The 24,839-nt window shown below is 39.8% G+C and overlaps 1 protein-coding gene and 1 long non-coding RNA gene across 2 annotated transcripts in view; one reads left to right on the forward strand and one right to left on the reverse strand.

Moving 5' to 3' along the window:
* SCFD2 (sec1 family domain containing 2) overlaps window positions 1-24,839 on the reverse strand; it is a 408,506-nt gene that overhangs the window by 21,115 nt on the left and 362,552 nt on the right. Inside the window, exon 7 of the mRNA XM_075195616.1 lies at window positions 12,020-12,154. Coding sequence (XP_075051717.1) covers window positions 12,020-12,154 — 135 coding nt within the window. The remainder of the gene's footprint in view (window positions 1-12,019; window positions 12,155-24,839) is intronic.
* Window positions 24,027-24,751, forward strand: LOC142104561 (uncharacterized). Its single transcript, XR_012679596.1, has 2 exons — window positions 24,027-24,502; window positions 24,623-24,751. It is a non-coding gene; the product is annotated as an uncharacterized LOC142104561 (long non-coding RNA).

The following is a 24,839-nucleotide window of genomic DNA, read 5'->3' on the forward strand; positions in this document are numbered from 1 at the left end:
TCTGTTCTTTATTCAAATGGTTGAAAAAATTCAAATTAGTCCTCATCAACATTTATTTATATAGCACCAGCAAATTCTTTAGCGCTTTGCAATTGGGGACAAACACAGTAATAAACTATACTGGGTAATAGAGACAGAGAGGTTTGAGGGCCCTACTATCAAGCTTACTATCTATAGGTCAATAGGAGTACATACATGAGGTTAAATATACATATTGCATATTGGCTCAGACAGATTGCAAAGGTCAAAAGTGATTCGTATGCTATGTGATCCAGTCACACAGCAATGTTGGTCTGGGGTCAGAGGGTTGTTGTCTTGCGTGAATTGTGTAAAGGATAGTAATAGGGTAACCTAGTGAGGTTAAGAGGGTTGTTGAGGAAAATTATAAGCTTGTCTGAAGAGGTGAGTTTTCAGAGAACACTTGAAAGTTTGTAGACCAGAGGAAAGTCTTATTGTACGAGGGAGGGAATTCCACAGAGTGGGTGCAGCTCGAAAAAAAAGTCCTGTATATGGGAATGGAAGGATGTGAGGAGAGTGGAAGAGGGACGCAATCTTGTGCAAAACTGAGATCTTTTGGTGACAAGTGAGGAGATGTATGTTGGTGCTCTGTCAACGGCCTTGTATGTCAGCAGAAACATTTTGCATTGGATTCTATAAAAATCAGGCAATAAATGTAGAAACTGACAGAGTGGCTCAGCAGAGGAAGAATGAAGAAGGAGAATCAGTCTGGCCATTTTGTGGAAAACAGATTGTATGGGTTTTAGTGTGTTTAGGGAAAGACCAGTGAGAATTACAATAGTCAAAGCAGGAGGTGATGAGTGCATGAAGTTTTTGCAGTGCCATGTGTAAGATATGTGTGGATTTTGGAAAAGTTTTTTAGCTGTATTTATCATGATTTAGATATAGAGTCGATGTAGGGAACAAAGAATAGTTGTGAGTCAAGGATTACACCTAGGCAGCGAGCTTGGGGAGTGGGATTTATGGTCATGTTGTCAACAGAAATAGAAATGTTAGGTAGGTAACTTATGTTGGTGGGTGGGAAAATTATTAACTCTGTTTTTGAAAGATAGAGTTTGAGCTGGCGAGATGACATCCAAAATGAAATGGCAGACAGTCAGTAACGTGGGACAACACAGATGGGTGAGAGATCAGGAGAGGATAGATAAATATGGGTATCATCCGCATAGAGATGATTCTAAAATCCAAAGCAGCTTATTAGTTTTCCAAGAGAAGTGGTGTAGATAGAGAATAGCAGAGGACCTAGTACTGAGTCTTGTGGGACTCCTACTGATAAAGGAAGCGGAGCAGATGTGGATACAGAGAAATTTACACTGAAAGAATGATTAGAAATGTAGGATGAGAACCAGGATAGGACAGTGTCTTGAAGACCTAGGGATTGTAGGGTTTGTATGAGAAGAGAGTGGTCAACAGTGTCAAATGCAGCAGAGAGATCCAGGAGAATTAGAAGAGAGTAATGGCCTTTCTTTTTAGCAGTGATCAAATCACTGACAACCTTAGTCAACGCAGTATCTGTAGAGGGTTGTTAGCGAAAGCCTGACTGAAAAGGATTCAATAGGTTGTTTGCGGAAAGGAAACGTTTGATGCCAGTGTATGTAAGTCTCTGTAGAAGCTTGGAGGGGCGAGGGAGCTGAGAGATGGAGCGGTCATTTGAAAGAGTTTGAATTTTTTTTCCAGAAAAGGAGTCATCACCTCATGCCTGTATAATGACGGGAAGATACCAGTAGAGAGAGAGATTACAAATTTTAGTTAGAGGTGGAATGAGCACAGGAGACAGAGATCTACCAATTTGTGAGGGTATGGGATCAATAGGATAGGAGGCAGAGTAGGAAGATAAGAAGAGAGTAGATACTTCAGCTTCATTTGTGGGATCAAAGGAAGAGAGGGTGTGAGAGGGTGATGGGAAGGAATTAAGCCGATTGTTTGTCGAGGAGGATGATACCATTTCTAGTTGGATTTTTATCAATCTTGTACTTGAAGTAGGAAGCAAGATCCTGTGCACTGATAGTAGATGGAGGGTTTGGGGTGGGAGGGTTGAGAAGAGATTTAATTGTGTTAAATAGGCGTTAGAAAGTGAGTACTTGTTTTTTTGCAGTGATGAGGAACCTAACTTAGAGGTCTATTTATTATAAACTGTTAATGAGGCTGATTTTCTATTATTTATTGCAGCAAAAATTAAACAAATCACCTGTCATAGCAATTTATTATTAAAATCTCAACAAGTCACATTAGCGATACTCAGCTTCCTCAGCTACACTAGCCCGAAGCTGTAAGCTTAACAGAAGGTTAATTTACTGATTCGCCAGACCAGTCTGAGGGGTTACATGCATGCTTTGTCATTAAGTCTTGAGGCAGTGACTACATGATGTATAAGGCTATTCACCCTTTAATAAACAGATCATAGGAATCAGTGTTACCTCCAGGACACTCCAGCATAAAGTCAGTCAATACTCTTTAAACTTGCTCTAATATCTTTGTATATCCAACACTCTGTACACAGAACGTCTAAGAAACTACAGGCCTGTAACTCATAATCAGCTTCTGCATTGCTCACATCTCTCTCCAAAACACCAGAAAAGCGATGCGACAGATAACATACTGTCGAGAGTTAATGATACATAAACACTTTGTCATTTCATATGTTACTTATCTCAGCAATCTGGTTTTGCTACATATTAGTGTATAATAGTGTAGTTGAATGTTCCTATTTAAAGAGTGAGTATAGACAATTTTAGATATTAATACATAGTAAAGCCTGTATTACTAAATGAAATATAAAATAAATAAATCTTAAATAACAGATGTATTTTTACTGAACTAAATCAGTACCAGAAAGCTATCTGCTTCAGAAAGAGCAGCCATTGCTTTGGAGGGTGCTGATAATCTATCTTAAACTCCCACATATAAGTGTACAGGCAGAACTTGTGTGAATGGTTAGTCAGTCTCCTAGGTAACACACATTTTCTTTAGAGATTGTAGATATGGAGATTCAAACGGAGGCAATTTCCAGTCATGTCAAAACAAGCATAACTTGGGATTTGTAATTTGATAGTTCTATACTGTTTATGTGCTATGTCAGAACAACTTTAGACTGTGGTTACCATTTACTAACAAAGTGAAGCACCCATAGAAACCAATTAGCACTTACATTTGATTGACATAGTGTAAGATAGACAATGACCCAAACCATTATACCATGAGCAGTAGTGTGAGGTGGTGGCAGCAACACGAAAAACAGTATAGTATTCAACTGTAATGACAAAATAATGCCTACAAACTTATTTAGGTCTTTCTGTAGAGTCCATCTGTTGTTTATAGTATTCAAATGATAAAAATATGTTGTAACAATGATGCACATTGGAGAGACTTCTCCATTGATAGTTCTGTACGTTTTACTGCCTATAGAGAATGATGCAGGATTTAAAAGAACATATTACTGCACATTAAGTATATAAATTGAGCAAACATGTCTTGAACATACATGTCTGGCGAAGCTTATTAAACACGGGCAAACCTAGTTCCATAAGACTATAAAAAAAAAACCAGTTATGGGTCTATTTATTAATAGGCTCAAAGTCCTAGATACTGACATTTATTATCAGATTTAGGGCTTCTCCTTTATAACCTAAGTCCCTGGCTGATGAAGACTATCAGCAGCGGTAGCCTTGACATGGGGCCTCCAGCGAATCTTCCTCATGCGAAGCATGGGAAACACTATTTATCATAGACAGCGGTGGTACTTGAACCGCCGTTGCCCATGTTTAATAAGCTCTGCCAGACAGACTTGTAGCAGAGAAAGCTATCACCGGCAGGGCTTCTTAAATTGGGAAAAGCCTTAAATCTGGCAAAAACTGACTTTTTTGCTAGTTGATAAAGCAGACTCCTTAACATGTTAATATGTATGCTCTAGTGCTCTTAATCTCATGCAATAGTGGAAAATCTGTTGAGTATAAGTAAACATAGGATATAAGAAATCATCTCTTCGTTATAAGACTTTTTTCCGGTTAAGCCGTCTGTTTTCGCCGGAGATAGGCTTATTATAATTTACAATCAATTTATCAATGGGTTAACTTCGGAGATAGCACTGCTATCTCAGTTGTTAACCAAGTTTTTTGCTCTGTATTGCCAACCCCAAAGAGCTCTGGAGGCAGGAAAAATGTTCAATTTACCAAGTGGTGAAAAGTTACTCTTACCGTTGCCAGTCAATATCACCGTGGAGAGGAGCATCACTGAGCGGCCCCGGGGACATTCTCTTGTTATATTGGAGGGTAGAAGATTACAGCAATAGAAAATCTTCCATATCACCCAATATTAATGAACAGACCTCTATGTCAATAAGTAGACAAGCATATTACCACTCCCACTGAACCCTATTAGGCTATGTGTGTTGGATTTAAGTGTCATAAACTACTTTTACTCACTATGCTATAACATTTTATATTAATTGTCGAATTCTATTTTGGATATGTGCAGTTATTATATCTTATAATATAATTTAAAATATTGTCACTGGCCCTTGGGAGCAGATAAGTGGCCCCAATGCAGTCCCACATTTAATGAGAGTATACAACTGTGCCATAGAGCATGGCTTGGCAGCTCTGGCAGGTGTGGCAGAGAATCCTGGCTTGTACTTCTGTAACAGCTAAAGTCTAACCTTGCACTGTGGTGTAGCATGTTTGGAAGACACCAGAACTGTAGCTGTATAGAAAAGTTAGGCATTTTAATAAAGACAGACAGACTAATTTTATTCTGGTGTCAAATTCCTCACTTATGTGCTTTTAAGTGTAAATGCAAACTACCATCAAAAGAAAAGTGTGTCTGATGTACTAAATTAAATAACTACAAACTGTTCAAGCAAACTGAACGCCAAATCATCTGCTCATCTTTATGGTACATGCTGTCAAACAACTGTCACTGAAGCTTAACAGATAATCATGAGAATGCAACCTATCCATTCACTAGGAATCTGTGACGACATTGACACACTGAGTGTTATCACTGGTTCCGAGTGAATTATAAGGCTGTATTCCTAATATGGCTGACTGAAGGGTGTGTCGACAGTTAAGCTATTTACAGTATAGGGCAACCTGTTCTACGATGGAGAAAAGAGTAAAATCAAGATATGGGAAACTTAAAGCGCTACGGAATTTGCTGGCGCTATATAAATAAATGTTGATGATGATGACTTGTTGGGATACTTATCGATATTGGCCTTAAAAACTCCATTACTAATATTATGAAATATTGCACACCAAGGGTAATGGTGTCACAAGGTGTCCTACTGTTGGACGGGCTATACTTGTGCCAATCAATACAACAATATTTTGTGCTCCTAACTCTGTGTAAATGATATACTAGGATAAGGAATATTCCCTAATATGCCTATTTACCATCACACTGAGATAACAAAGATCTTCTATTACCGCTTATTGTATATCGTTATACTCAGCTCCCCGCTATTGGCTGGTAGCGGTAAGTATAGTCTTACTGCTTTGTCAACCAGTCCTGAATGCATCTATGCATGCGTGACCCATGATTCACCTCTGCCGGTTCACACATCAACCTTGACTTCCATTTATACTTACAACAAAAAAATAAAATAAAATGTTTAAAAATATAAAAAAAATTATAATATTTTAATACAATTTCGAAATGGAAAAAAAATTGCTTTATTTAAAAAAATATCCCCAGCATCACCATCCTGAAATGGTGATGGCCATAGTGATAGTAGTACTGCCACTGTCCTTGTTAAATAGGCTTATCCAAGCATGAGGAAGCTTTGCCAGAGAACACAGGCGATAGTTTTCTCTGGTGGGGTCTACCGCCGTCGATAACCCTTTGACAGATATGGTGAAGCCACAACTCTGGCAAAAGCAACCATTTTCAGCAAAGAAAGGGCTTTTCTCCCTTTCCAAAATAGGCCCCAAAGCCTGATAGTGTTATGAGTGACGAAAAATAATCTCTGTAATCTGGTTCTATTCTGATAACAAGTTACACAAATATCTACTATAATATATTTATTGTTCATACTAATAAAGCCACTTGTAGGGTTCACTGGGATATAATTGTTAAAGTTCTTTTTCTCTATAAATAAAGCTGTGTTTACATATCCGAGCAGGTAGCACTAGTTTGCAGCACAGAAAAATAACTAGTAGTGTTTTTCTTTAGAAACCTTTCATGGCAACAGAAGTAGAAACCCTAATTTTCCCTTCAGTCAAAACAAGTCTGCGTAGAAAACAGATTCTGCAAGACGTGTCTTCATCAAAATCCAGGTCCGATTCCAAACCACAAATTGCAATACCACTCATACAAAATGTCACTTGTTATGGAAATGTATTTTAAATTAAATTACAGTTTCACTGGAAATGTTTTGCAGACATGTGATTTGGGTATAGACTGGGGTTCTGAGAAAGACATTTCCTTTTTTACGTTATTTGGCCGTGTCAGAGGGTGCAGTCTGCCAGGAATCTTCTTTTTTAAAATATTATTTTAATTTTTACTGCCATTATTGTTATCGTTGCCCAAAACTTTCCTTGAAATAGGACTTAACTAGGGGAACTGCAAAGCATCCTGGTCCTGACACACCCGGCATAAACTGCGCTTTCCAAGCTTTTATCCCGATCTCTATAAATAGAGCAGCAATCAGCTCTGGTAAGACATTTCAATTGGACGCATTACCTAAATACAACTGAGGCACCTTTCTTGGGCTGAAGCTATATTCAGCCTATCAATTCATTGAGTGTTAAGTGCTTTGTGCCTCAGTGATGTCACAAAATGGCTGCCACGATTGTGCACAATTTAAGACAGTCAGACTGTCGACAGATTCAGTCTGTCCACGTTTACAATGTTGACATTGTGACTGTCCATAGTAGTGATGTTGACAGTCATAATGTTGACATTCAAAGGGCACCAACAATAGGCTGTGCCAGCCTGGGTGGGTGGTAGTATAGCAGAGGAACTGTAGTGTGGAATCCCTGCCACAATGACAGCCAGCCCCAGGCTGGTAAGGATGGGGCTCATAAATGTGGGTAAATGTATCAAGCTGAGAGTTTTACGGCGGGTTTGAAAAGTGGAGATGTTGCCTATAGCAACCAATCAGATTCTAGCTGTCATTTTGTAGAATGTACTAAATAAATGATAAGCTAGAATCTGATTGGCTTTTCAAACCCGCCAGAAAACTCTCAGCTTGATACATTTACCCGTAGGACTCTTCCCACACCCCTGGGCGGTGAGTGTGGGGTAATAAAATATATTTTTATAATAAAAACACAATTTCTTTGTTGCTGCATTACAAGTCCCAACAAAGCCATGGCTGTCAGGGCATGCTGACACTTGGAGAACCACAAGTGCCAGCTTGCCCTAGCATCCAGGGCCCACCGGGAACTGTAGTATACCAAGACAGAATTTAAATAAACCACACACCTCATTTCCAAAATAATTTTGTTGGGAAAAAACAAACAAAACAAATCAGTAATACTAAATTCCTGGTTCTTCATCTGTAATCATTCCAATGGTCCGTGGTTGTCCCAAAACAATACCTATTAAAATTATTTCAATGGTCCATGGTTGTCTCCCCAAAAAATATTCGTGATTCACCGTAGCCAGAATGACCACATCCCTCTTACACAACCTTGTTCTAAACACAGATTAGGAGATTGTCACATTCCCAGCCATGCTCAGCTTTTCAGAATTTAACAAATATAAGATATCAATAATTTTCATTGACTATGAAAACTCACATGGCCCAATTAGAGAGATACACGGAAACATTCACGTGTACAAAAACCAGACTATTCTTATTTAGATGTTTCAGAGCTAGAATGGACAAATAATATCCACCTACGTTGTTAAATCATAATAACATTTAAGTCCACTAAATACATCCTTTGCACTTCCCCAGCTGCGGCTGCTGTCACAACATTGTGTCTTCTCCCACTGGGGGAATGTGATTTAAGGATGATTATTGTGAGCCTCTTCTGTGTGTAACACATGCAGACACACGTGCTGCAGAGTCTACTATCCAAAGCTTTATTTGCAATCATTATACAAAGACGGACAAAAGACTGAGTCATGTCAGGACTGAATAAGAACTCTATAAAAAAGGAAAGCAAACGCACATATCAGGAAAATTGTTTAGATTACAATATGCTATTGAATATTAGAGACTAATATTAAAGGAAGTTCAGAATTTCTATGTAGTAATGATATGTATGGTAAGGTTATTATTTTTAAAGAAAAAAATAAAATGTTTTGGGACCTCAAAAAAAAGATATGTGCAACTCAAAGCACTCTCCAAATAGGAGCCCAAAATAAAGATACCGCAGTTCTTATTACCAACGTGGTGTTGAAAACGATGATGAATGCAGTATTAAAAACAGAATAAATAAATAAATGCCTTAAGCCCTTATAATAAGTAATCAACACCAGCGTTTTGCCCGTAACTGGTTATCACTAAGGCAGGAGCAATATGAACCCCTAGCACCAGGCTGGGCAGCTCACACTCTAACACGGAGACTATTTGTCATTATGTGAAATCAGCCCCTGTTTGTTCAACATAGAGGGAATGAACTAGGGAAATCAGACACACAAAAAATGTATATCCCCACGGGTGAACGAGTCCTGAACTGAATAGCACTGGGGCTCAAACTGGCATCCAGTCATAAAATCATTAAGTATTTTTGTGGAACTACAAGTCCCATCATGCCCTCCTAAGAAGAGTATCTTAGATGTAGCCTACTCTAAATAGGTCACATCTCCAGGGTATGTGCTACACTTACATGTACATAGTTTGTGCCCCCGATCCGCTTCTCCAGGCACAGTGGGCCACAAGTGCAAATTGTGTCTAACTAAAAACTCTGCTTTGTAATATGGTACATACTCAGTAAAACATAGCAGATTTTTGCGGCCTGCAGCTATACTTATAATTTTTTTACGGATTTTTTTTTAGCATGTGAGTGATAAGTGGAAACAGAGAAGACCATGACCTTATCTGTGAGGAGTTTGTATGTTCTACCCGGGTTTGCGTGGGTTTCCTCAGGGTGCTCCGGTTTACTCCCACACTCCAAAAACATACTGGTAGGTTAATTGGCTGCTAACAAAATTGACCCTAGTCTGTGTGTCTGTTTCTGTGTGTGTGTGTGTGTTAGGGAATTTAGACTGTAAGCCCCAATGGGACAGGGACTGATGTGAGTGAGTTCTCTGTACGGCGCTGCGGAATTAGTGGCGCAATATAAATAAATGGTGATGATGATAACACATGCCCCAGGTGAAAAGTCCATAGACCTGTCAAAGCATGTATCTCTGTGTTTCTGAAGCCCTAGCCCGGAACTTTGTCACTTCTGCTTGAGCCATGATGTCCATTTGGAGAACCCCCAACTCTTATCTTATTTTATCAGTAACTGGAAAAACTCCAGGAGAAAACAACCTGAATCAATCTAATCACGGCTGAAGTAATCGGCTATTACATTCTGCTTGCTTGCTACAGGGAATGCTGAGAGTGACTTCAAGTCTTTCTCTGCCCAGGACATGATTTTTGCTACGTCCACATTTAAGGTCCAGGTTCTGGTATCTCAATTATTTATAAAGGTTACCACTGTCCATTTGTTTGAGAATATTCTGAAACACTTTCCTTCTACAAAGATGAACGTGCTGAATTTCTTTCCACACTGCTCTCATTTCCAATACACTTACGTGAAGGCTTTTCTAGCTTTGTGGCCATGTACCTTGTGCCATTGCCCCCAGAAGGTGGGCTCCCCAACCTGAGATACTGGGGTCTGTTGCAAGTATCATCCATTGTGGCTCCAAAAGTGGAAAACTTTGGTTTCTGCCAACACATGGGAGACATCCTGGTGGCATGATTCAGAGACTTCTGCTGTGAACCTACATTTGTAGAATTTCCAACTAGACATCTTACACACGGAATGATCCTTATGGTGGAAGAAAACATCCCCAACAAAAGTAGCCCCATTCTATCTTGTAACAGACAATGCTTTCTAAACTCCCCACCACAATGCTGTCATCCAGATTAGGCCATATCTTAACACCTTGTTTTCTTAATTCTGCTATCAGAGCGACTAGCACTCTAGTCATAGTTCTTGGACATGTTGCCAGCCCTAAGGGCAGGCAGGTGATCTTAAAGTGTTGCCCCAGGACCTGAGAAATATTTTAGGATGAACTGCAACAAGGATATGAAAATAGGCATCTTGGTGGTTTATGGATGTGAGAAAATCTCCTTTGATGACGGTCATGAGGAAAGAATCCACAGATTCTATGCGAAAATGTCTGGTACAAACAAACTTGTTGAGCCTAAATAAATCTAGAATTGAGGGACAGGCTCCTGATGACTTTCTGACAAAGAAGAGCCTTGAATAGAAACCTGTGTCTTCTTGACCTGCAGGAACAAGAGAAAATACCTGATGCCTCTTTAATGATTGCAAACTGTTTGCAAGACTAACAATTCTATTAAAGTTGAGTCCTCGATTAGACAAAAAAGTTCTCCTTGGTACACTGCTGAAACTCTATATTGTACCCGTTCTTACAATGTTTAACATCCATTTATCTGTGTTAGAGTGGGTCCATACTCTTACCTACTGTGTGATTCTGCCCCAAACTGGTATTAATGGGAGCTTCTGATTGGACCTTTCTTTTTTAAGTCCCAAAAGGACTGTTTGGATCTAGAAAGCATAACTGTCTTTTGCATGGTCTCCCTGGCTTAGAGCTTCCCACTGCTAAGATGTGCTGACAAGCCCAGGAAGTGAACTTAGCCCTTCTATCGTGTGGCAAGCAGTTTGTTTTACCCCCAGAAGACATGTGTATGTCACTGTCAAATCTGTCTCCAAAGAGCAGGGACCCTTCAAATGGGAGACTAGCTAGATTATTCTTAGAATGAGTATTTGCTGCCCAAGGGTACAACCGGAGAGCCACTGCTGTTGATTACATTGTCCTTGCTGAGAAAGCAACAGTATCTAAAGATGCTTCACATAGCTCTTCCTTTGTCTCAAAGACTCTCTTGTCCAGGCTAAAAAGCTCTTTACACTCAGAGGGCTTAGTTTTTCACTTTGGGTGAGAACTCCATGCTGTACCACATAGACACCTCCAGGCTGGATTGTCAAATGCTTATCACGGGCCCCACAACTCCATGCTGTTGAAGCCTGCTGACCTTTCTCCTTTCCACAGGCCCCACAACTCCATGCTGTTGAAGCCTGTTGTCCTTTCTCCTTTCCACAGGCCCCACAACTCCATGCTGTTGAAGCCTGCTGTCCTTTCTCCTTTCCACAGGCTCCACAAGACTACTTGAAGACTCTGGATACTGCTAGCTACAGAAAACAAAAAACTACATACACTACCTATTACTAGAAACAGGAAAAGACATGGGGAAGAGCAGGAACTACTTATATACCATCAGGGTGTGGGGTTTTTATCCAGTCTCTACCTAAACTGGAAAGAGATTCTATTCATAGTAATGGCTTCCATGGAGGATTGAAGAGGAAACACGGATCCAAGTGTGGATTAGTTTGAGGCTCAAAAACCACTTTGATGTTGGTAAATGCGGTTGGAAGGTGATCACAGGTCACTGTGTATAGTTATCGTCAGGCCAAGAACATTAGAGCTATAAGCATTCTCTTTAAAATACATTGTTGTGAAAAATAGATTTGTGACCCTGTTGGCACAGAATTTGCATCCCTCTTAATTATCCTTAGAATAATGGTAGCAGATAGCTTTTAATATTAGACTCTATCATTCAATGATAAGTCTCTGGGTCGGTACATAATCAAGGAAACCTCCTACTGTATGTCCAAAATTATTACAGTGGTGATTTATCTAGAATTTAGACCAACCTGGATAAATTAAAATAACTTGCAATAATGTAGAGATAGTCAACTGAACTCAAATTGTAACCTGATGTTGAAGTATTTACAGTAACAAAATAACAACATACAATCCATTTAATAAAGTTGGGATAAAATGATAGAATGAGAGAAATTACCAATAGCACACTCACCTTCATAAACATACTGAATCCTGTCTTGAGTAGGTCGGTTAGACCAGATGACATGTGCTCGATATCCTTGGGCTCTTCATGATCAGGGTGAAAGATCTCTTCAACGATCTGCCTCAACAGGGGCTTGTATGATGCCTGTGAAAACATGGTTACAATTACTTTGCAACGCCATTCTAGCACACTGCCTGATAGATGGTAAAAAAGATAAATCTAATACTGTGAACATTTTTGTTGTATCCCATTACTATTCACCTTAAATTAAACAGAGTTCGAAAACCAAACTATCCCCTGTATTTCAGTTATGTAGCATTATAAAAGCCAAGCTTAATTAGCATGTGCATTTGTTAAGAACACAAAGACAGAATGTTTTTAAATGGAGCTTAATTAAATAAAAATGTCACAATGCTCAGGATCGCAATAGTAGAGGGAGAAATAGGAAGGTATTATAGATATCTTCCTATGTATTCTCAAGCCCTCACCTTCCATAGCTGCAGCAGGGCTGCTGAAGCCTCTGAGAGACAGAAAAAAAATGGTTTATTATTTTAATAAATCATTTTAAAGTGTTATTATTATTATTAATCTTTTTTTAAACATTTTTTAATTGAAAGTGGAACTAGGTAGAACAGGTACCCTGCTCCAATACTTGTGTGTGAACCAGCAGTGCCTGGTCACATATGTGCAGTGGAAACCAAATTGGCTGCCAAAGGGTAAGCGTTCTTTTATCCATGCTAGCCAATATCACTATGGTGCTGATTATTGCAGTGCAATGGTAAATTGCAGTAATACATAGATATCTATCACTGTGATAAGCAGCGATAGGAAACTAGTTCTAGCCTTGCCTGATAATAAATAGACCCCATAGTTTCGGATGATATGAAGTTAAGTAAGCAGTCAGGAAAGCCAGTATAATACCAGGTTGCATTAAAAGTGGTAATGTAGAATAGATCACTGGTAAGACCTCCCCCTGAGTACAGTGTACAGTTCTGGAGGCCATAACTTCAACATACATTAATAAAATAGAAAATCTGCAGATCATGACTACTAAAATGGTCATGGGCTGAATAACAAAACTCATCTGGAAAAAAAATCAAAGCGCTGTTACATGGAGAGCTTAGGAGAAGGAAGAAATAGAGCTGACTTATTCAAACACATCAAAGATAATACTGCCATTCAGGAGGGCATGCGCAGAAGCTTCGTTATGGCCGTCATCAGCTGCTTTACTGATGCAGCGTCAGCGCCGGCGTGCCGACCCCTACCCTAGTTTATTAACCATTCAGTGAATCCAGAATCCAAATTCATTTGAATAACCTCAGATCTTTATGAATTTGAGACTAATTGGTGCAAAGTCATTTTAATGCATATTACTTCAACACTATCAACACAAGCTATATATTATTTAACGTTTATATATACCAATGTCTGTTAAGTTTTAAACGGAATAATATATACAAGACAATTTTTTGGCCTCAAGTGCACACAAAAACCCTTCTTTTTATCTCTCTTTTTATGGTTCAACAGTAACACAACTTAAAACAAAACACTTCAAAGTGTGAGGTGTGCATTTGTTATCATTCAACATTAAACACAGGCACTTCTCTGTGACTGGTATTTAAACAAAACATGACAGCCCTGAGCAACATCATAACAAATTATACAGATTAGGTAAATCATAAAACAACCACAGGTGTTTTGGGATCAGACGCTGCACTTCAACAGTAAAGTTGACTGTTTATCATGATTTTCTTTCACCCAATGCACTTTGTTTATGTTATTTGGACAGACATGAGATCTGAAGTTGTAAATTATATCCCTGGCCTGTCACTGCCGATACCAGTGTACATGTCATAAATAAACATATACAGTTTTCTCACCGGGAGTGCCTATTGTAGCTATTAGTGTGTATCCTACTGTTTTTACGTTATGTACCCTGAAATACTGTACAAGTTGACTGTGTACAACTAGGATCTGCACTGAGCGGGAGCTGATATTCTTCAAGATGCATCCAACCAGGGTGTAACCCTTCCCCATTACCTGTGCATTCTCTCTGTATCAAACTGAGCATGTGCCACTTCAATAGTGTCATAGGCCTCTCAGCCCACAGACAGCCCCCACCAACAATTAATATGCAGTATGCATAGGGGCAAAGTGGCTGGAGGAAGTAAATAATAAGACTGTGGGCAAAGTTTTGCTGCTTCTTTTCTCTAGAACGTTATGGGGTGAATTTATGAAGCTGCGGGTTTGAAAAAGTGGAGATGTTGCCTATAGCAACTAATCAGATTCTAGTTATTTGTTTAGTACATTCTACAAAATGATAAATAGAATCTGATTGGTTGCTATAGGCAACATCTCCACTTTTTCAAACCCGCAGCTTGATAAATTTACCCCTATGTGTGTATTTAATTGTAGAACATGATTAGGCTTAAATATTAGGGGCAGATTCAAATCGCCTCAATGTCCAGCTGCACACACTGTCGGCTAATACAGAATACTGTCGGGTACAGAACGTTTTGCTTATTTTCCCTTGCAAAAACTCAGTGAGGTGACGCAATGTGACTCCGGATCAGTACATGGAGACATATCGCGTCACCTCATGGCAAACTGCATCTGCCCCTTATAGTTAGAGGTTGCAGATTTGCATGACAGGCAGACTTAATTGTTAACGTCTTCCGATATTTCTTTTCTTTTGTGCAGGATGACAGAGGAAAGTTGTACCTAATCAGATGTCTAACCTACTGGTGGGTGTATACGAATAATGTTCCCAGCTGTCAGAAATCATTAGTGTCATGTTCTGTTACAGTGCATGTATTTTTTCATGGTATGTGACGCTTGTCTCCCAAATTGTACAGTGCTGTAGAATTTGTTGCTTCCCCGTAGAGATATATATGTTAATTTAAAGAAATCTATGTCTACAAAAATATGCTTCAAGCAATACTTACCTTATCATCAGTGTGTAATGGGAGACAAAAAAAAACAAAAAATATTTGCACATTTAGACAAAACAATTGAATGCAATAGATTGTAAGCTTCTGAGCAGGACCCGTTTACCACTTTGTTAATTTTATTACAATTATTACCCTTTATTTATAGGGGTTTGTAGCACCGTACAGAGGGCAAACAACAAGACATACATGGTATAACACTACAATACAGTAAACAGATAACACTACAACTCACAACACAGCCGGTCTTATTCTATTTCATGAGTTTGTTCCCAATTGTAAAGCACTGTGGGGAAAGCCGGTGCTATATAGTTAAATATTAATAATAACAATCATTCATAACAGACAAATAGATAAAATGTGTCTGACATATGCTTAAACTTTCTACTTATTTTATTAAAATGTTTCTTTATTAAAAGCAGATTTTTTTTTCAAACTAAACAAACAGTAATATAAAAAATAGCCAAAGTTTTATACACTGGATTGTAATCTAACATACACATCATAAAACATGACTTGAAGCATTAGTCTAAAAACCAACAGGATGTATGTGGGTGATCCATATACTTGCCATTCTAATCTCTGGAAATATTTATGATAAAGTAGGCGCTAACTCCACTGGTCTGGTGGATCTAGTAATCCCCATGAGGTCAATGCGTGAAATTTGGAAGAACCAAACTAGACAATAAGGGAGGAGGAGGAGGGGTAATGGGAAAAGGAAGGGGGGGAGAGGACCAGGGACAAAGAGTTTAATAACTGATGGTGTGAGCCAAGGGGTAGAACCAGTTACTAAAGCTGGGTACACACTACACGGTTTTCGTCCAATAATCGGCTCAATCAGCCGACATACGACCGCTCGTTCAAAAGTCGGGTCAGTGTGTGTAGTGACACGATGGTCGAAAGTCTGCCCAAATGGACGATTGTCGCCTCATTTGGTTGGTCGTACCGTTTAATATTTTCGTTACAAACTCGTTTCCGCTGTGTAGTGTGTATAAACTTCCCATCGATCCACAACAGTGAGTATGAAATTACAGTCATTGCTCACGACAACACGGCTGTAAAAAGTCGCTAAAGGGAAGTCCGCTCTTCCCTTTATCGTCCTAAACAAGGCTAGTGTGTATGCAGTCCATGGACCGAGCGATCGGACCGTCGGTCGCATGTAAAATCGCTCGGCATAAAAAGTTGGTGAAAATTTTTGTGGTGTGTACCCAGCTTTAGAATGTAGACAGGGTAATTGATCAGAACACAGATCTCGACAGTTAATCTCTGTTACATATTGTAACATACATCTAAGTATTTTTACATTTTCAACCTAAAACTGCAACATTACAATTTTATTACACAATATGTACAACATACATACAGTATAAACGTATAAATACCAAAATAACACAAAATTTACAGTCTATGCTCACCTTTCCCTAATGAACAACTCGCTATAAGTGTCTGAAACGGTCTATACACTAGGTATTGGGAAAATGGCTTAATTGTATCACCAACTGTTGGCCACAACTGGTAATGTAAAATCCTTACAAAAGAAAATTACTTTCAAAGAAAGATATATATATATATATATATATATATATATATATATATATATATATATGGCTAACACTTCTGCTCACCTTTATATATACACGCACATAAAAACTAGAGATGCTCACTGACCCCCGTGTTTTGGTTTTGGATCTGGATTACCGTCGTGTTTTGGTTTTAGTTTTGCCAAACCGCCCTTGCGTGTTTTGGATTTGGTTTTATTTTGTTTTGTTTTGCTATTTTGTTTAAAAATCAATGTTTTTGGGCATAAAATAACCAAATTTAGTGCTCCACCTGTTTCTTGGATAAGTAATGTAATTGTAAAGCTATATAATTATGAAAAAAAACAGTTTAATTCCTGGTAGGCTGTCATTAATTCTACACACAAACCAGATTGTCTTCCTCTCCATCTATGCATATTGGCAATGCAGCCATCGTCTTTGGGTGTATATTACACTCTACACTTATAGTTAAATATCTAAAGAAATGGACAAAGGCAGTTTGGTTTCTGTCTCTATAGGCCCCCCTCCACTTGTATAAAAGAGTAAAAAATTCAGCCGTTATAGACTGTACAATATTAATTGAAATGGACAAAGCCAGTAGGGGGTCACCCTACCCTTAATGAGAAATTGCCAAAACAGCAGCCTTTCAAGCGGTACGTGATATGGAAATGCCACAAGTCCCTTTCCTCTTTGGGGGTAGATTGCACCCTACAGTTAAATAGAAAGTTTTAAAAAGATGTTATTGTCATCATCTTCAGCTTCATCCTCACCCTCATCAGTATGTACCTCATCATCACAGACTATCAATTCATCGCCGCTTGAATCCGCCATTAGAGAACAGTCAGTGCTTGGATGTCTTTGATGGTGAAGGCCTTCCTCGTGGAAGATGTAGTTCATTTTCATAAACATTATTTTCTCCACATTTTTTGGAAGTAACCTTCTACGGCGATCACTGACTAAGTTTCCGGCTGTACTGAATACTCGTTCAGAGTACACACTGGAGGGTGGGCAGCTTAGGTATTGCAAAGCAAGTTTGTACATGGGTTTCCAAATGGCCTGATTTTCTTCCCAGTAAGGAAAGGGACTGTCTGACATTTCCATATCAATTACCTCTTGAAAATAATCCTCCAAAATCCTTTGCATGTTAATAATCGGATTGGATGGAGTTATGGGCAAGGTCACACATTTTTTTGAAAAATCTTTCAAACCAGCCCAGATGTCAAACTGTTGTGGTCTGCCACCTGCGTCATCCCTGCTTGTGTTTGGAAAGTGCATATTGGTGCCAGAACCTCACCTGCCACTGGTGCCACACTGCTGCAGGACTTACACAATCAACCGCATCCTCATCAGCGCCCTCGTCGGATACCCAAATCTCCCCCACATCCTCTTCTAAAGACAAAGTGTCATCCTCACTTGTGTATCACCGGCTACACTCGGGCTGTTCAGGCACACATCAGCAGAAATGCTGAAAGTGCCCTTCTTTATGGGTACACTATCAGAATGGTCACCATTACACATACCACTGTTGGATGGACTCTTCACAGGGATTGGTGTCATTTCTGATTCAAAGCATACATTATCCTCTAATGCCTTACTGTTTTTTTGCAGCTCGGCTTTCCCGCGTAACAGTAGTTGTGCACCACTTTTAGACTCCAAATTACTTGGTCTTGCTTGCTCACTAGTGACTTTACAAGAAGAGGGCTCAGTAATATTTTTAGATCTGGCAGTAATAGAGAAAGGCTCCATTCTTTCTTTGCCACTGCGTGTGTAGAATGGCATGTTGGCAATTTTTTTTTTTAATCGGCAGTTAACTTTTCCTCAGTTACACTTCTTTTTCGCTTCAACACGGTACATTATTTTTTGGTGTGTGTTTTTTCCCCTGATTTAAAAAGACTATGTACTTTTACATCGCCTTTCCCACATGAAGTACTGGGAACATACCATCAGGACTGGTGACAGAACCTGGTTGCTGATTCTGCTCATATGTGGACTGCTTTGAATCCATTTTAATGAGCCCAAAGCACTTGTAGTGCCAAAAATTGTATTAGATAGATACTGCTGACAAAGATGACCTTTTTGGACAGACAGATAAATTAGTGTAAAACACTGGGGAATATTGGACACCCCAAATCACTAGTAGTGCAAAATATTGTCTTATATAGATACTGCTGACAAAGATGACTTTTTTTGACAGACAGAAATATTAGTGTAAAACACTGGGGAATATTGCACACCCCAAATCACTTGTAGTGCAAATAAATTCTAGAAATACTGCCGACAAATATCACTTTTGACAGCCAGAAAAATTACTCTAAAACACTGTGGGAATATGGGAGACCCCAAAGCACTTGTAGTGCAAACAAATTGAAAAATAAGCCTCCTCTATCCTCCTGTCTTGCTGCTCTAACAAATTCAAATAGAATTGGATTTAATAATATAATTCAATAGTTTTGAAATGAAAGAATAAAAGAAAGAATAAGGTGTACAATTATTGCTCTGTCCCTGCGCTAATACAGCCTCTGACCTAACCCTGCTCTCTCCCCCTCTGTCAAATGGCGATGGATTGCTGTGGATGCCGGTATTTATGCTTTTGAAATCTCGCGAGAACCGAGCTCAGAAATACGAATACGTCACAATGACATTTTGCCTCGATTTCGATTCCGAATGGGCGGGAGACTACTCAGTCTGCTCGGCTCGGTACTCGGATAGGCGAAATTCAGATGGATTCGGATCTCGGGGAACCGAGCCCGCCCATCTCTAATAATAACTGACCACATCAAATTTGTTGAGAGTGCAAGTAGAGTTTATCATAGAAGGTAAAAGAAAGAATTGGACATTTCAAGTGTAAGGCCATCTTAACCAATTAGTAAGTTTTACTATAATGCTTCCTCACGGACAGTAGCAATAACTAACTTAAAGGTCTAAGCTATGTTCTAGTTTCATAAAGAACAATATCTTTCTAGTTAAACTCGTTCCCCCCACCCACCCCCAATAACAGGGGATTCACACTGCCCACATAACACTAGTAGATTGAACGGCCCCCTTCCTAAGCATCATTCACCTGATGTTGGGTATCAGATATAATATAATGGTTTCTATGACAACCAGCCAGAACTAGTAAAATGACATAATTATTACAGGAACATATAAGTAGTTATGTCTTGAAAAGTGTCACAGTTATGTATTGGGTTGTATGAAATGGCACTATTATTTAATGCTGAATGGTTATTGAAAGTGGGGCTGAGTAGGGGGCAGTGCGGCCTATTCATTTAGTGAGGGGCTGAGAGAGAGGTAGGAGAGTCCTATTTACTAAAAGTGAATGTAGTTAATTTAATTTCAGGGCTGGTTGGGGGAAAATAGTTGTATTTATTAAATGTAAATGCTATTCATTTCTTGCCAGGGCTAGTTGTGGGGAAATAAGCCTATTTATTAATTGTGAATCTAAATGTAATATATGAGTTTATTAGGGGAAAATAAGTGTAATCCCCGTCTCTGTGTGTAGACGCGGGGTGCATGGGAAAATAATGCTCCTCCTCACATGTTCTTCTGTCCTGGCAAGCTTGTGGGTATGGCCATACATGACCAGAGGGCCCCTCTGGTCATATACGTATGTTACGTTTGTAGAGTTATGGTGCAGTTTAACAGAAATAACATTAAACAATAATTAACAGACAAAACAAAAATAACTTTTGTGCTCCATTCCAGCACAACACTTGCGTTGCAAATAATAAAGTAAATGTGTGTCTCCTGCCTCCTCCAGCACAGTGTTTAAATGGTTATCACGGACATGGTTACAGCATACATCTCCTTTCTCCCGGAGCACAGATCTCAAGCATTTCTCAAAATACAACTAAGACAGTTCACATCTCCTCTTTCTCATACTTGCCAACCTTCTTCAGCTCTCTTCCGGGAGCCTGCCAGTGGAGGTGGGTGTGAGGGGGGCGGGGCGGTCAAAATCGCGGCATTTTGGCCCCACCCCCCAAACGCCGCAATTCATCGGGAATCGCGGCATTTGGGACCTAATTCTGCCCACTTCACTAGGAAGTGGGGCACTTCCTAGTGAAGTGGGCAGAATTCGGGAGATTGCCACACTCACCCGGGAGTCCGGGAGACTCTCGCAAAATGCGGGAGTCTCCCGGACATACCGGGAGAGTTGGCAAGTATGCTCTCTCTCCTGCACCTCTTAGACTGCTGGTATAGTTACAGTCACAGAATAAACAGTTCAATTGCACAACATCAATGTTACATTACATACCAGATTCTTCTGATCATAGTAGTTCCACAGCTACCACCAGTTTAGCCACTCTCCGTTCTCTTTCAGCAGGTATATTTTAGGCTGTCTCTTCTGCCTCCTGCACATGCAGGCTTCTTACACTCCAGCCGTCATCTGGATTTCACCCTCTCATTTTTTCAGTGCACTCGCTTAAATGCTGACATGCAGGGGCGCCAAAGGAGGGGTACAAATTACCCAGGCTCAGACCTGCACGGGGGCCCCGGGGCCCCACTGGAGCTCTATAGTTAAAAATAAAAAAATCTTTTTTTTTTTTTTTTGCTTGCGGGAGTCGCAGGGGGGCCAGGTACCAGCGAGGAGCATGGCCAGATCTAGACCTGTGCTGTGCAGTGGAGAAAAGGTAAGAAGATGTGACCTCAATCTATAGTGTGCCTCATACTTTGGAGAAATTTTTATTTTATTCTGGAAACCTAGGAGTTGCTTCACTAAATAGGCCGATAACGGCAGAAACTGAGCTGCAAAAGCTCTGTTTCGACCTTCATCGGCTGCTTTATTGTAGCAGCTGCGAAGCGCGAGCTTCCCAGACAAAAGTGGTCTTCGTGCCATTTCCGGCATGAGTGGTGGGAGTTCCCGACCCTTGCTCTATGATATGATTGGCCAAATTAGAATTCTCTCCCTCTTGATGCAGGGTTCTGCTTTTCAGGCTTGTGAATTGGTGGCACATTTGGCACACTGATGTTGTAAATCTGTATGTAAATTAATTTGTAATAATTTTAAGTAACTTAATTTCTTACTGGTCGTAATTACATTTTAATTAATGGATTTAAGGTTTTCTTATATTAACTGGAGCCAGTCCTTCCATGTTGTTAAGTTGAAATGTGACCCCCATATTGTATTTATCTTTTTGTTGTGTAAAAGTGTTGTTCCAACTTAAGGGACGGTTGGGACATATTTCTCTCTCTTCATTTTCCTTGAGTGCTTCATGTTAGGGAAGATGGGAGGAGTATGTAGGTGGTTGGAGGGAGGAGCTAGTTATGTACTCCATGGCCACACCCCTTCTGTTGGGACTGAGCTTCTCACAAAAGGCCCTTCAGAATTTCCAACTCCAGGCCCATGTGGCCCTTAAGTTGGCCCTGAGTGTGTTGTTTTTGTGTGCCTGTGATAGAGAAATTGTGCACTTTAGTGGTGTAGAGCAGCGGTGGCCAACCTGTAGCTCTAGAGCCACATGTTGCTCTTTGAGCTTTGAAATGTGGCTCCTGTCTAGGAGCATCAACGAGTGTAGTTGTCCAGGCGCCGACAGGGGTAGATTGGAAAATATACAGCTGCTCGACTGACTGAGAGCAGCCACGTCTTGTGACTTCCTCTGGACAAGGCAGAGAGGCCACAGTGTCACAGACAATCCAATCAGGGAAGGAGGAGGACAGAGTGTAGTGTACTCTTCCTCCTTCCTCTGTGCAGGCAAGTAAGGGCACGTGAGATCTGATGGCATGTGAAGAGGCTGAGGGGCATGTAATGAGATGTGATGGTATTTGGGGAGATATGATGGAATATGTGTAGTTCTGTAGACAAAGGGGGAGGTTGATTGGCATCTATGGAGTATATGAGAAGGACTGATGTCATGTATGGGGCATGTGGTGAGATTTAGTGGCACATGGGAAGGATTTTATGATTATTCTGAGCATTTTGGCAATGTGTTGGATATTTTGTTTTTTTGCAAGATATTGTAAACTATGTTATATTTTCAATGAATTTGTTTACAGTATGGATGCGCATGTTTGTACTGGGTAGATGTATATGCACAGACATAGAAAAGGTAAAGCTCTTTGCAGTACCTATAGATATTGTTTGGCTCTTGATCTATGACTGGTTGGGCCACCCCTGGTGTGGAGACTGTGGAGAGTGTGTCAAAATTCACTGTACAGTTGATGTGTAAAATATTTGTGCTATATAAATAAAGAGAAATAATAATAAAATGAGAGAAAATTCCTCATGGCACATGTGAATTTACACTTATTTGCATAAGTTGCCATGTATGTTGTCATTGGTGATTCTGCTAATGTGTATTATTAATGGAGATGGCTGAGTTAAATGCCTGAATTGTATATATTTGCAACATTTCCCAGATAATAAATGCTATTCTTAAAATCCAGTTACATCGTTGCTGTAAAGTCCATTCTAGTCAAACTGGAGTTTGGTCAAGCGTTTGCTGGGTTGATGCTTTGAAGGTCCTATACCCACTGGCGTTTGATTTGCCTTAAAAAAAGCCAATAAAACTAAATGTCAAACTAACGCATTTGATCTGCAGTTGTAATTGCTGTTTTACTCTCGTCGAGGAGGTTATTGCAGGATGATTAGGCTTCCTCAATGCATTAATTTGTGGTAAAAAGCAATTGAATGGTTCAGGAAGCTTTTGGAAAAACGAACCAATGCTGCATGCTAACGGATGAGAGTAATGGTGGTTTCTAGGTTCAAACCCTTTTCCATGTGTTCCACTAGAATTAGAAACTCTAGTACAATGCACAAAATTGACGCCAGTGGATATGAGCTCTAGTTTAACTGCTTCCCATCCCACTCAATGGTCAGCATTGCTGCTGGGGTCATGAGTTTAATGCTGTGTAGACTTTGTACATTCTCCCTTTGTTTGTGTGGGTTTCCTTCCTTAATCCAAAAACATAATGATAGGTTAATTGGCTGCAGACTACAATGTAAACTCCAATGGGGGCAGGGACTGATGTGAATGATAAATATTCTCTGTACACTTCTGTGTAATATGGTGGTACTATAAACATAAACAATGATGATAATAATAAGAACAACTCAATATTTTACCAGATTTCATACACATAGAGCAAATGGAATTATTGTATTATACTTTATATAACGCCAACAGTAGAGGGTATTTCTGAGTAAACTAAAGGGTTAAGATAAATGATATAACCTTTACAGTTCTCACAGACACTGAAAACATGCCAGATAAAACCTTAATATAATTTATGCATTTTAATTTCAACTGGTATTAGAAGCCTGTTATTTTACTCTTGTGTTTTGTAATCTCAACTAATATTTATAAAATATTATCTAAGTACTCACATAACACAATAAAGGGACCACACCTATTTGACATTTGAAGTGACCCCACCCCTATGACTAAATTGGGCACGCCCAAATGACAATATAAAAAGACCACACCCATTTAACCAGACCACACCCAAACCCCACCCATATGACTTCATAAATCTGTCAATCACATGACACAGTAGTCTCAAGATATAAAAAAGGGACTGGGAGCCCACAAGTCATTTGCCTTCAGCCAGGAGCAGAGGGGATGGGGAATGCACAAAATAATTTGCCTTCAGCCAGGAGCAGAGGGGACGGGGAATGCACAAAATAATTTGCCTTCAGCCAGGAGCAGAGGGGACGGGGAATGCACAAAATAATTTGCCTTCAGCCAGAAGCAGAGGGGACGGGGAATGCACAAAATAATTTGCCTTCAGCCAGGAGCAGAGGGGACGGGGAATGCACAAAATAATTTGCCTTCAGCCAGGAGCAGAGGGGACGGGGAATGCACAAAATAATTTGCCTTCAGCCAGGAGCAGAGGGGACGAGGAGCTCAAAACTCTTTTGCCTTCAGCCAGGAGCAGAGGGGATGGGGAACATAAAAAGAATTGCCTTCAGCCGGGAACAGAGGGGATTGGGGGTCAACACCTCAATTGCCATCAGCCAGGAGCAGAGGGTACTGGGCGCCCACAAGAAAATTGCACAGGCACAATGAGAGGTAAATATACATGTTCCAGCTACTTTGTGTACACTATAGTCTTGACCAATGATGTACAAGATTTACATGTGCCTATAGACAATATAGAATCTAATAAGCTCTTATTTTTCATTGCTGCAGGTTACAGGCGCAGACGTGACCTCCCATGGCTACTAGTGGACCTGCCCATAGAAAAAATAGGATAAGCTGATAAGATAGGATAACATAGATAATTCAGATAAGTTAAGACAATAAATAGAACAAACAGAATTTCGTCTCCTGTGATCTTTCATTAGTTAAGGGGGTCATTTAATGTACATGAAAAATGCATGTGTAGTGGTTAGGAAACAGAAAGCAA

The sequence above is a fragment of the Mixophyes fleayi genome, chromosome 1, assembly GCF_038048845.1.
Source record: "Mixophyes fleayi isolate aMixFle1 chromosome 1, aMixFle1.hap1, whole genome shotgun sequence".
Taxonomy (NCBI): domain Eukaryota; kingdom Metazoa; phylum Chordata; class Amphibia; order Anura; family Limnodynastidae; genus Mixophyes; species Mixophyes fleayi.